The 14,757-nt window shown below is 44.3% G+C and overlaps 1 protein-coding gene across 1 annotated transcript in view; it reads right to left on the bottom strand.

Annotated features, from left to right (window-relative positions):
- LOC144728664 (cell adhesion molecule 2-like) overlaps positions 1-14,757 on the bottom strand; it is a 140,506-nt gene that overhangs the window by 30,774 nt on the left and 94,975 nt on the right. Inside the window, exon 4 of the mRNA XM_078608248.1 lies at positions 2,173-2,310. Within this exon, the coding sequence (XP_078464374.1) occupies positions 2,173-2,310 (138 nt within the window). The remainder of the gene's footprint in view (positions 1-2,172; positions 2,311-14,757) is intronic.

Raw genomic sequence — 14,757 nt, 5'->3', positions numbered from 1 at the left:
TTGTTTTGGTAAAAAAACACGTTTTTAGTAGAGTTATTTTGATAAGGGGCCAGAAAAAGTTACGCTTGCAATATTGCTTCACTCCAAACAATCATACAGACAGGACTGTCCTAAAGAAGGCCATGTTCCTTCATTCCTCTTCTGAGAGAGAATGATCAAAATGTCCTTGCCCAGGAACGTCAATTTAATGAATTCTCACCTTACAAGCCTTGAACAACATAAAATACTTTGATCGTGAGGGGTTTAAGATCCTGCCATGTTAGAATAGTTAATTGTTCGTTATCTCCTACACCACGCTGAGTTTTATATGGATTGTTTATATGAAAAAAGCGTTTATATTCCCTTACACCATAGTACTGTGCACGATTATTGAACACGCACTGACTGATGGTAGCGGATGAAGGTAGACTGTGATAACTGGCTTTGATTATTTTTAATCAGACAATAATGTCACCATACGTCTTTGAAAACAATGCTTTGTTAGCTATTGTCACTAATGCAACCCTCACATATTCCACCAGGCCAAGTAAGTTTGATGCAATTTTACAAATAAACCAAAGTCAAAAGCACTCTCGTGCTCATATGAGTGACAGACAGTGCTGTAATCCATTGGTGGCCAGAACCAGCAGTAGAAATTTTACATTTCCGTGATCGAGGCAAGTCAATCCAATGGACGATAAGACAAATTACATATACAGCTCTAAGATTTTAAATGTCGCTGTGACTATGCGACGAATCTCACTCTCATCTGCAGAGTGAGTGGGAAGTGCTGCCCTCTACTATTGGTGAACCAGAGGCCACTCAAAGGGATCTCAGCAATTGCTCTGTGCTATCTAAATTTCGATTTAAAACTTTCGTGACTGCAGGGATTCATCTTCTTGGTTCTTTCGGTAAAGTCACGTAGAAGGGAAATACTAAAATAATAAAAATAAAACATAATAAAATTAAATTCTCACAACGTTTCGGCCACAACGCAAGCAGCCATCCTCAGGTTACTTACAGGGCTGGCGGAAAGACAGCGTCCGAACGGACGCTGTCCGTTTCCCATCCATGGAAACAGTGCTCCTCTCTATGGGGAAGCTTGAGTCAGCAGTGCAATTTTTTCATTTTAGAAGGTGGGGGCCAGTCTCTGTATTGGAAAACCACTGTTGATTTCCAATAATTTATTTGATGAGGAGTGCTAAAATTGCTTGGCAGCTGTGGAAATACATATTTTGACACTGGACATATTTACTTCGTAACAAGTATCAAAAACTAGTCTGTTAGGCCACTTGAAAATGTCAGCCTTCTCCTTGTGGTGCATATGGAAGATAAGACCTTCAATGCACAGTGGCCTACATATATTCCTTAAGCCGAACATTGTGTTAATGGTGTGCTATAGACAATTAAATTATACCCTGTGCCCTTCCGGATATAATGGACATTACATGACTTTAGATAACAGTAAATAACACTCTTTATGTTTGGATATTAGTTGCATTTCAGGAGCAGGGCATTCAAGGTCACAGCAGTGTTATTAAAATGCATGACACTAACAGCAAGCGAATGTTAAACATTCTCCTTTGCTGGAATAATTCAACAGTGACTTGTCCATAGGGTTCACAAGTGAGATAGTTGCATTTGTTCACAGAGGTATGCAGTCGTATTGTATGAGTGTCCATTTTCAATCCAAGCATTGACATAATTATCATCATCATTGTCATCATGTCACCAATATTATATTCAACTTGGACAAAGCACTTGTATCCACCTGGTTTTCACTGTCACGCCTCTCAACTTGCAAGTAGAAGGCATGAGTTTGAATCCCAGTAGTGGATCAACTCATCAAATCCATCCCTCCAGGGTCGAGCAAAGTATATTCTATGTTCAATGTTTATTTCGGTAAAGTCACGTAGATAGAAAAACATAATAACAATAAAAGAATACGAATACATTAGTTTCACATAATGAGAAGTCAACAGTGATCAGCTGGATGTACTTGTCCCCGTCGTGAGAATGTGGAAGGGGAAACCCCTGTTGGAGACGAGCACTGCTCAATGCTGATTTGAGCAGGAGACATGTCGATGCTTTGGGGTTGACCTATGAGAGACGACCTGTGCATTTTATTTCTATTGCAGGTTAGCTGAATATGTGCCGCAACCTATGGAAGATAATAATAATTTTCTTACGTACCTTTGAGCTCCTGATTTCCCTTAAACCAGCGTATGTTGGCAGCCGGTTTGCTTCCAGTTGATTGACAGGTGAGCTGGATGGTGTCTCCTTCCATTAGGACTCCATCATATCCCGTAATAACTGGCTGTTTCGGTGCAGCTGTGGACAGAAATAAAATAAACATTGAAAAGTTGCCTCAATTTTTTTCATAAATCTATATATTTTTTGACAAACATCCTAGAGTCTGAGAACTCTTAGGCGTAATCACACTCAGAAATCTCAGGCTGTGAATATTATAATTGGATAGGATAATTTAATATTTCTTAGGGGATGAAAGTCACCTTTGGGCACATGTGATAGCCCCGCTATTAGCAGCAGTTGCCCAAAGCATAAAAATTGAAATATTCACGTTTAGTATTGAAAAAGAAAAACTGCACTGTATGAAAAAAAATGCGAAGCCTTTTTTTTGTTTGAAGAAAGCTCATCAATAATTTTTAGGGTTAAGGATGTTGGGAGCTTAATATTTATGAAAGAGTAGGCATTTTTACGAATGCATCTAATTTATCCTCAGTACTATGAATGCATTTAACGAGTATGTCCATGCATATTGTAATGTATATGATAATCAAATAGTAAAAATGATTTGGTGAAGTATGGAAACTTTGTAATGCAATGACTTATTCGGTGTTTTAAATTCGACTATGATATCAGGAAATAAAATTAATTATTTCGTGATTTATACAAAGGGCGTTCGGCATAACACTGCCGATGCCATTTACACTGCACATTTATTTCTTCCTTCTATCGAAGCCCACAATGGTTGGCACAGCCAATATCCACTCCCCCAAGCTCTGCTCTCAGCATCCCTTTGAGCACCATTTCACTTACTCTTGTCAGGAACCTGCCCTCCTCCATCCTGTGCATATGTCCCACCTATTGTAGCCGCCTCTTCCCGATTCCAAGTTGCTTACACCCCATCCTGTGACTAGATTCCGGATCTTCCCCACCAGTGGCTATTTTTCGGTTGCCGAACAAATACATTGTGAGGTCGCACTCATTCAAGGCAAAGTGCTTACCATAAATTAACCACAATACCCTGCTGATTTTGTCAAGGGGCAAAAACCATCACGCGAACTCCAGTCATCCTCGCAGTGGCTTTTGGCTAACCATCGAACAAAGACGGTCACTGTATCATGCGCTTTCAAATGCGCTTCTGCTGCCATCTGAAATGCTCTTCCTTACGATATTAGGAAGCCACTGAAGCTATGCATTTTCAAATCATCTAGATTGAAAACTAATGTCTTCAGAACCGCTTTTGTGTTTAAATTATCCTTCACCAGCACCTCCAATTACCATGATTGGCTACGTACGGTGTGAAAGAAGTTCAACATACGTACATTCAAAGAGCAAACACTTATTTTCTCGTTTTCTTTGTTCAAGTCCAGCTATCTGACTCAAACGGTAAAACATAACATTAGTCTTACCTCAACCATCCATCTATTAACACAACATATTACAATTCGACTCTTCCAAACTACAATCAATTATAACAAGCATTCCTTATACGTAAATGAGACATTGTCCACTTAATATTTTGGACGAATCCATTTCATATGCTTATTCAGATAACATGAGAATGGACAGTGAAATGAAAATAGACTTAAATAATATATACCATAGAGTCACATCACAATGTTAAGTATGCTAATAAATGCTGTCTTTCGCTGTCTCTACACATATGCATTATTCATCCAGAAGTTGTTTTCCTGTTGGAAAAAAAAACTCAAGACGTAATTATTGGCACTGCAGGATAATGCGAGAGAAAGTGTAGCAAAGTTTGTGCTTCTTTGAGGAGCGCAAGGCGCTTGATTGTGTTTGCTGGACACTTCGGCACCGAGATAGATAATGATGAGCCCATTATCAGTTCCTCAGCAGGACTCGTTCCTCCTCGGTATTCTCCGACTCGCCAAACACAACATGAAATGTAATGAGAAATGTTTGTAACTTGAGCACAGAGATGTTTATTGCCAAGTTGTCAAATTCTCCAGCACTGGCTCCAAGCCACTGACAGTGAGGAGTGCTTTCCCATCGTGCATTTGAGCAGAGAAATAAATAGAAATATTGCTAACATCAAAAACGACCGATTCCTTTCGACATGTACCTTTAAAATCAGATACATCACTCAATAGAAATTGTCCCTTTCTCTCACACATTAAGATACGTGATCATCTTAGTTGGTGAGCTTGAACAAGTGGTGGGAATTCCACATTCCCATGGCAGGAACCATTCCTCCCGTATAGAGCAACTGCTCAGGACAACCACTATTGACATCCTACGAAGTGGTGCAGCCTCGCCAGGTAGTTGTCATTGTACTCATCCCAGAGAAATGATGATGTTGTTGGTGATGGTGATCATTAACCCCTGGTTGATATCTCTCAACTGTGAGCCTTGATGAGCTACAAACTACTGATATTTCTTTGGGCTTATCTCTTGGGCTTATATGACATTAGCTTCAAATCATGAACACCTATCCTGTGCAAAGCCCCATATCCGACCATCACATATCCACCCTGAACAATGAATATCCCACACGATCACCCCTCTCTGTTACCTGTGTTGCTCTCGCTATGTATCTTGGTGATATCTGTCTGCTAATATGTCTGTCTATAGTTTTCTGGTTAGATTTTATGTCGCTATTTCATTATACCTGATGATGATTGCTTGTGTTGCAATCGAAACGTCGTATTATATTATTTAATTTAATTTATAATTTTATCTTTAGACGTGACTTAACCGAAAGAAACAAATAATAATTCCTGCAGTCACGAAAGTTCTAAAATTAAGATTAATATCCCACACCTCGTGTGGTATTGGGGCATAGTGGAAATGTTGACATATCCAACCTTTTCACAAATCTGCCTATACCTCAGTTCCCAGTGAGTCCAATAGGCGATGTTTAAGTTCGAAAAAAACAAATATTACTTGCTATGCCTAGTAAACAATGAAACATTTCTTAACAAGTGGCTTTTATTAGAATTACTTGATTTCTAAATTTATTTGGCATAATTTTTAATTATTTGCATGATTAGTTTTACAGGGCAAAGCACAATCAATGATAGGATGAAAAACATAAATAACGTTTTGAATAATACATCACTCAATTACATATTCGGAAGTATAAATCATATAATTCGTATTACTATAGATACCAAGCCGTTAAATATTTTGAGATTGCGTGCGATGCAAGACAGCCAATTGAGAAATGAATGACATTTTCATTGTTGTTTATAGTTTTCAATTATTTAAACTACTATGACACTATCTAAAGTCATAAAGATAGAGTATTTAGCTTTTTTAATATTACATCCATTATTTTATTGTAATAATTTATATCACATATATCATTTTCATTACAGTAGGTTGTGTTTTATGTTCAGTATTTCATCCAATAAGAGTAATATATATTTTATAAATGGAAGCTCACGAGTTAAATCTCGTTTGGAATGACTTAACCAATCATACTTATAGGGTAGGTAAAATTGGTACCAGGTTGGGGAAAGTCTGGTACCTGCTTTAATAGTGTGGAATTTCCACTTCTGGTTCAGGACCATCAATTGAGATGAGTGCCATCCAACACTTGTTTGACATTGCAAACACGCTGGCTATGACCTATGCTCAGTATTTCATGTCGTTCACATGCTCCACTAGGAATTATAAGAATAATTTTACATTCCGAATGAGTTGCACATTCCCGTAAGCATATACAGTATGCAATAGCAGCCGAATGAAGGCCATAGGCAATGGGGCATTAAGGAAATGTGTAGTGAGTCCCACTAAGTCGCAGACGTTGTCTGGGAGCAACACTATTTATTACATCAACTCAACACAACATGACAAATTGAACGGCCATCTAACCTACGGCAAAACTAGACACGGTCCCGCTATCCCGGTCCGACCACGAGCTGGGTCCCGGACTGCGTGGCTAGAGGCTTCTTCAACCCGACGTGTATCTTCACTCACCAACAGTCAAGAACCCCGAGCCCCACACGGGGCCCCTTATATAGGCCCGGGCTGGGGCTGGCTCCACCTCTCGCCCCGCCCACCTTCTCGATCTCTCTGGCCCTTTCCCAAAGGCTCCCGAGAGCTCTTCTATACCACGTGACCACCCAGCAGCTCCCGTCCACCGGTGGCCCCCCTCCATTATCATCCGGTCACGTGTCGGCAGGTCAACCAGCGTATCATGCCCCAACGTAACCCTGGCTGGCTGACACTCTCTCGCTCCCTCACTGGGAGCCCGCACCACACACTGTACGTGTTGCCTCTGTGCTAACCAGTGCTCACCCAAGCTAGGGCTGGTACTACGCCCAGTAAACGGGCTACACATAATGACAACATAATATCCGCTGTGGCCTCACAAGCCCGGCACCACACAGTGACATTCACAGCCACTACAAATGTAAAGCAATGCATGCATTGTTAATATACCAGCAGCTATGTGCTCATATAAGAACTTGTCAGGAATGTACAGTATATGCATGTATATGGGCGATGTGAAAGGTTAAAGGTAAAGGTGCAGGACTTAAATTGCTTGCTCACGCCACTGTAAGCAGAAAGGTCTCTGCGAGAGAGAGATCTGGAGAGCACCTCTGGAGGGTTTTTGGCCTCCTCTTCCACACTGGTGGGATTCCACACACTTTATCCCAGCACGCACGACATGATGATCGACTAACTGTGGTGTGTCTATGATACTGCGAGGTGAAAGGCTGCCCATGTTTGCAACTGGCACACCGGGATGTAAAACAGGCTACCTCTGGATTGCAAGTGCAGTTACACCACCGTGGCAGCATCCATACCGACTACTTATACTCCTCTGTAAATGCACAGAAACATATACGGTGATACCTTCAACAGTTTAATTATTGCAATATATATTTTTAAGGCGACTTAAATTGTTAATAATTTGTGCATTGAAGGAAAAGTTAAGGAACACACGTATTAGTTAAATCTTCCACTTTCTGCCCTGCCTCCTCCCCCCCTTCTCTCTCCCCCCCTACTGCCGAGGCCTATATAACCTCGTGCAACGGCAGATTTATCGCCTACTTCAGCAGTTCTTTCTTGCTGTGGTTGTCGCACCTGAAGACGATTGCTTGTGTTGCGATCGAAACGTCGTGATCGATTATTTTTCTCCCTATTTTGACTTTACCGAAAGAACCAAAGAGTACATATTAGTTTATTTAGATGGCAAAATTGTGAACAATATTTAATGTTGATTTTAGATTTTATTGTTTTTTTTTGGTGTTGGGATGGGCTAATTGAAGATAATTTATTGATCACTAATATTAATGTATTAATGGTGAAACTATTGAGAAATAAATGTAGAAAACTACTGCATTCTTCGCTACAATTGCTCAAGTTGCAAAACACGGGCTTCGTGTTAATTGAAGCATTTTTTCAATTACACCAACTCTCGCAATGAGACATGACTCAAACTGACCTCTCATGTCCCTAAAGTTAACACGAAGTTAAGTGTATTGTTTAATTTACATGGACATTGCATTTTGTTATTATTTTAGCACAGTTTTATTTAACGGATTGCCAACCATGAATGTAATATATGTAGCATATATAAACCAGTTCATTGTAAGTTTATTTCACTTCATTTAATTAATTCAGCTTCATAACCAATCCATGGTTGTAAGTAAATTCTGGTCAGGGGTTCATTCAGCCCATCATCCTTTACGGGTCAATAAATGAACTGCTTTGTGGGAGTAAAGGGTAGCTGTTACCCTATGTAGGAAATGGGTCCTGCCATACGAATGTGGAAATTTCACCGCTGGTTCATCAGCAGTGATGCTTGGGTTCCCTTATTTACCCGTCCTCTACGCTTAGATGTCAATGATGCAAAGGTCCATAAGTCTGGTTCCAGCTCAGCAGCAGCCCGCTCTGGTTAGTACTGTGGGTGTATTAACAAATAATTACCATCAGTTCACTGCAGACGTTAAATATCTCGTGAAGTTATTCGAAAAGAGGAGAAAGACGGGTGCTGGTGTCGCCATCCAAAAAGTGGCAATATTTTAAAATCCCTCGCGTATTGCCTGAATGGGTAATGCCACATAGCAACATCGCCTTCTACCATTAAACCAGTGACTACTCTACCCGTCTGTGAAACATAGCCTCCTCCGATCACCTTGTGCTATTAGGATGTCGTGGATCCCAAATGTCCTCTTGATTCGATTTGGACGCATTTATTTTATAGGGGGAAATCCTTCTGCAATGTTCTCTCGGGGCAGACGTGGTTTAGTCGAGTTTAACGTAGAGGAAGCGGGCGGTGTTTGTCGAATGTTAAAAGGGAGGAAGAAGCTACGCAGCACAAACACTGGAACGTGCATTGGGGCCTCGGGAAATTATTCGCGCTGCGCTTTTCTGCACAGTTATTTTGTTCCTTTATTTCCCATTTTCAAAACCGGCACAATGGCAGAAAATTGCACTCTCGTCCGCACTGAAATATTTTCACATCTGCACAGAGATAAAGTGTCTCCCTGATCACAGTAATGAGGCGTGTGCCAATCACCATGAACGTCACTAAGGCAGTGTTGGAAATTCTACATTCCTATGCAAGGGGACAGTCATCCCATCGGACAATTAATTTAGAAATGCGTAGACTTACCGCAAAATTGTATTTATTATTCTATTTATAGAAGAATAATGGGCTGACTTAACCTCTGACCAAGAATTGAGTTTCCAACCTCCTGCGGTTGATTTTATCTCAATGTTGGCACAGCATGACCCTCACGTGGTATTCAATAAAAATGTTGATTGATTGTGGTTCAAGTTAAGCTCTCCCTACTCCACTATCACCAGAGATAGGTTGAGAGACGTCCAAAGAGAGGTGGGGGTGGTGGTCCCTCCATTTCAAACTATTAAAATAGAGTCCAAAGTAAACGTCTATAAAGTATACATTTGCAGCATCTCAGGATGGAGCACGGGGGGGGGGGCGATCATCCCTATTGCCCCCCCCACCTCTGCCCCCCTTGGATTCACCACCGAGTGTCACGTCCACACTCAGGAGGTTGAGAGCCTGTGTTGGGTGTAACGGTTGCAATATGTAAACTACCTCGCCTGGTATACAGAAGGTTGTGGGTCCGATCCCAACCCCGACGCCTGTATATTTGGAGTTTGCGTGTCTATCTCTCTCTCCCAGTGAGCGTGTTAACTTTTCTCCGGGTCCTCCGGTTTGTCCCTCCACATTTAGCAAACAGGCGCCGAGAGTTTTTGGCTGCTCGAAACGTCCACATGATAAGCCACTTCGATGAGCTATCATTTGTGGTGGCCAGATCGCTTCTGAAAAAAAGCTGTATAGCTCAGTGGGCCTTACTCGGTGAAATGAAAAAAATTGTAATGCGCGGGAAGCATCGCACCGTTCAATCCACCTTCGCTGTGGTGGCAGTCGCGGTGGTGCAGGTAACAGGGCGCTCATCGTGATCACACTGTACACGTGCCGCTGGGCCATTTCATGACCCCGCGGGTGTTCGGCAGGCCGGCAGGCAGGCCGTGATTTAAAGAGAGCTGCTATTTCAAATAATACGATGGCCTCAGAAATGACGCGGTTATGCAGGCTATCGGGGTGCTGCACGCTGTGCTACGCCCAAGACGTCGCGTGCTTTAGCGGAGCCCCTGTATAAACCTGGCCAACTGCTTGCTCGTGCCACTGCTGACAAGGCCTACTCTTCCGCACTGGCTCTATGTCTGGGAGGTGGTTAGATTAGCCACACTCTACTCCACCGTATGCGACCTGCCGATTGACCAATATATAACTTATGTGGTTATTATATTTTAGTGCATTGTCAAACACGTACAGGCCTTCATTGCTCCAAATTTATAAAGGAGCCAACTATAGGCATAGCTTGACTTAGTTTTCAACATATCTGCATCACATTTGGGGGAGAGTGCAGTGTGGGATACACACATAACACCTTGATGTGCATGAGGTCAGGACCAGTGTATGAATTATATTCCCACCACAGAGCTGTTTATCATCAGAAAAGCAGAATGTGTTGCTTTGAAACGAGCCCTTTCCTCTTTGCAAACCATTCACATGTAACACAATTTTGAACACAAAGACGCAGACCCATGGACAGCCCTGCCATTAACATTATGCAGTTCATCCGAGCCCTGTGTGGCCACTGAAAATAAATTTGCTCGCACTGTGTGAATTACGGCTGCTGACAGGCATGTTAATGATGTCTGTAATTCCATGCGCGATATCAAGAATTACCCCGTGCATCTGTGAATATGTTTGTAGCTGTGTGTACAGTATATGTGTGTGTGTTTGTGTGTCCGGCAAAAACAACCCCTTACCTCCTCGTGGTGCCGGACGGCAACGCTGTGGTGGGCAGTGCCATGGGGGAAGGGAACATTTAAATTGGCCTTACCCCTCATGGCATTTGTAACCACCACAGCGGCCAAATGCCAGGCTCTGGACGGATGCGATGAATGGTTACTCCTCCACCTTCAATTAACTACCTAATTAATAAGCTTGTGCCAGAGGCCCCGGGGGGACAGATGTCTATGACGTCTCCTGGCCAAACCTCATTTGGCAGAACCAGGAGACTGAAATCTTACCCTCAGGGCTCCTCCAGAAACAGCAAAAAAACACTATGTGTGGCCACATGGAATGTTCGAACGTTCACTGCGGAGGAGAGGCTGCAACTCCTCTGTCGGGAGCTGGACCGGTACCGCCTGGATCTCTGTGGTATTCAGGAGGTCCGGTGGACCGGCTCTGGCTCCAGCCACCATGAGAGGTGGACAGTCCTCTTCTGGGGCAGGAGACTGCCAAACAACAGGGGGTGGCTCTTCTTCTGAACAAAATAATGAATGGAACTTGGGAGCGTGGCGGTGAGGTTAGGGAAGCTGGAAGCCCCAGGCTGCTTTGGGCTCGCCTTCCTATCAACCAGAGGCGAGGAGTGGTGGTCGTGGTTACTTATGCCCCCACCGAAGATGAACATCCATGGAGGGAGGCAGGCAAGCCCGATGAGTCTGATGCCTTCTATGACCTCCTGTCACAGGTGCTAGCTAAAGTGGCCCCTTGGGATAGAGTCATCTTGTTGGGTGACTTCAATGCCCGAGTTTATCATGATGCTGGCACCTGGTCTGGAGTGATTGGAAGGCATGGGCCAGATAAGCTCAATAATAACGGCAGGAGGCTGCTAGATTTTGTGCAGCCCATGGGCTTGTAATTACCAATATGCTGTTCTGACATCGGCGCATCCACACAACATCATGGATGCATGCCGGGTCCAAGCAAGAACATCTGCTGGACTACATAGTGATGGAACAACAGCAGATGCGGGCCCACGTCCTTGATACCAGGACCTACCGTGGAGCTGATCTGCCCACTGACCATCGACTTGTCATCTGTAAGATGAGCCTGCCATTCGTCCACTCCGGTGGTGGGTGTACACCCAGGACCCCATTCAAACCCTTAGTGGCATGGTCTCAGCTAACTAATGAAAGTTGCAAGCGAGAATTCCATCATCGCTTGCGGCTGCGATTGGCATCTTCCCCCACTCCTCCTGCTGTCAGGTGGAAATAGGCGAGGTTTAGGACTGTGGCTCATGCAGCTGCAATGGCTGCTTTGAGTACATGGTCTAGACCTCCCCAAAGACCCTGGCTGACAGAGGAGGTGTTCAAGCTGGCTGAGAAAAAGTAACAGGCCCACTTTCATCGGCTACAGCATCCCACGTCGGAGAATGAGAGCCGTGAGGTGCTGCAAGGATGGGTGGTGATCGCGGGTTGCTGAGGAGATGGAGTCTGCCTCAATGGCCCGCGATCACAGATCGCTCTATAATTCCATCAAAAAAGTAACCTGCAGTGCCACACCTATTAACATAATTCGGGGGAAAGAACAGCAATCCAATCTCCGACCCCCAGGAACAGGTTTTTGGATTTTCTGAGCATTTCTGTGAGGTCCTGGGGAGGGGAAATCCCTCAGCCTGGAAAACATTGTGGGACAAAGTGGGGATGACCCTGCCGAGGCTGCGATGCCTCAAATATTGGAGGAAAAAGTCACCCCCTGTGAGTGGCTGGCTGAGGTACCATCTGTTGAGGAAGTACTGAAGGTGATCCAGAGTCTGAGACGAGGAAAGGCACCTGGCAGAGATGATGTCCCAAGCAAAATGCTGAGGAAGGGTGGAGTTTGTGCACAGACTGCCCTACATGACATTATAACAATAGTCTGGTCCACTGGACGGGTTCCGCAGGATTGGACGAATGCCCTGGTGGTCCTCCTCTTTAAGAAGGGGGATCGCACAGACTGTAACAACTACAGGGGCATCTCACTCCTCAGTGTGCCCAGAAAGGTCCTGGCAAGGATTATTCAACATCGCCTGGCATGGTACGCTGAGGAGAGGCTTGCGGAGCCCCACCGGTTTCAGGAAAGGGTGTTCCTTCACAGATGCCATATTTTCTGTCCGTCTGCCACAGCAGAGGTGGAGGGAATTTCAACAAGACCTATATCTCTGCTTTATTGACCTGGTCAAGGCCTATGATACCATCAGTAGGACTAGGCTCTGGGCTGTTCTTCATGCTTTCGGAGTCCCTGGCCATCTGCTCACGATCATTACGGACCTTCATGATGGTGAGCGGGCCCGGGTAAAACTATGTGGCCGGGAGTTGGAGCCATTCCATACCTGGGCAGTAGAGGTCTCACTCCGAATCAGTCGAGTGGCATTATCTTTTCATCGGTTGCGTAACGCTGTGTGGAAGCTACCTGGTCTATCGCTCCTCACAAAGCTTCAGGTCTTCTTGGCCACAGTCATTCCCTCCCTTCTTTATGCTTGCGAAACGTGGACTGCCCTAATGGAACATCTTCACCAGTTAGAACCATTTAGGCTGGCCTGCCTATGATCCATCCTGGGTTTAACCAGGCTGGATTGTGTGAGGAGCTCACAAATCCTTGAAAGATCTGGACAAAGTCCCATCGGTGAGCTCCTCTGGCAGGCAAGGCTGCATTGGCTGGGTAGTGTAGTCCCCTAGAGAAGAGATGGAGTGATGTGGTACAGAAGGATGTGGAGCTGAGTGAACTTGCCAATGACTGGTACCAGCGGTATCAAGATCGGCCTCTGTGGAGGAGGCTCGCGAAGGACGCCACTGGGCAGTTGGAGGCAGTCGCCCTCCAACAATAACGGAGGGCGGAGGAGTGACGCTCACAACAATGAGCGGAGCACCGGGTGGCTAAAGCACAGCAAGTTGGCACAGTAGGGGGCACTGGTGGTGCATCAGCCAGTCATTTCAGTCAGTCGGCCTTTGGCATCTGGGTCTGCCCCGTGACCTCCTGCCAGTAGGCGTTCGACACTTCACGTGGCCTCAAAGTGCACATAGCCTGGCACAAGCGTCGTGGTGACATCACCGCCACTTAGTGGCGAATGGCAGTTGTTGTTGTTGTATGTGTGGGGAGCGGTAGTGTAGCGCTACGAACCCGGTGACCCGAGTTCGATTCATGCTCACGGCCAACACCAATGACGATTATCATAACTAGTGCTGGGCCTTCTGTAGGTCTACTCAGCCTCAAATCAGTACCTGGTGCGATATGTAGAAGAAAAAAAAACTTCGCCAAGAGGGAGACAAAGGTGGCTGAGCGTGGTGTTGGCCACCCACCCCCTCGTGTGCCATGCCGGCCTTCATAAGTGCTGCTCGCTAACAGCACTTGCTCCAAGAGTCTGTTAAGGCTATATGGGGGATCTTTATATATGTGAACCTGTGTGGGGGAGCATTGCCTCAGTGGTTGGCGCAATGCGCTGCAAGCGCAGGTGGTATCGGTTTTTGGGCCTCCCCCTAGGTTGACTTAGCCCTAAATATATAAGTGGGGTGGCGTGTTGCCACCAACACAGGGATTGACAATGTCTTTCCGGAGCCACGTCGGTCATAACCACTCATGCAACCTTCCAGCGTTGATAATTCACTGTGTAAAAAAAAAATATATTTTTTTTGTTCCTGGTTAGTAAGTGTTATTTTCTATCTTGATTTAAAGCTTTCGTGACTGCAGGAATTCATACTCTTTGGGTCTTTCGGTAAAGGCACGTAGATAGAAAAATAACAAATCTCTCACAATACAATGGCCAGCCCAACAGCTTTGGGGTGCCCTCGATCTAACCCCGCCCACTTACCATTGGGCTGCACCCATCTCAGGCCTATATGACACCTTGCTTCAGCAGCTCTCTTCCTATATTTTGTCACCTAAGGATGATTGCTTGTGTTGCGATTGAAACGTCGTGATTTTTATTAGTTTTCTATCTACGTGACTTTACCGAAAGACCCAAAGAGTATGTTATTTTCGAATTGCTTATGCCTCAAAAGTACAGAAAATGGTTATTATTCCCCACAAACTTTGCTTTTGTGACCAGGACACAAAAACAAAGTTAATAATCCACTCCATTAATACCACTGTGTAACACATTTTATTTTTGTTCCTGGATAGTAAGTATTATTTCCTAATTGTTTATGCCTCAAAAGTGCAAAAAATGGTTATTATTCCCCACAAACGTTGCTTTTGTGACCAGGACAGTGATATTTTGAAATGAGAAAACGTGTGCTTTTGTGCCATCTTAT

Source organism: Lampetra planeri, chromosome 29 (assembly GCF_965212315.1).
Source record: "Lampetra planeri chromosome 29, kcLamPlan1.2.h2, whole genome shotgun sequence".
Lineage (NCBI taxonomy): Eukaryota > Metazoa > Chordata > Hyperoartia > Petromyzontiformes > Petromyzontidae > Lampetra > Lampetra planeri.
The sequence above is the reverse complement of the archived record's forward strand: the minus strand, read 5'-3'. Positions and strand labels throughout refer to the sequence as shown.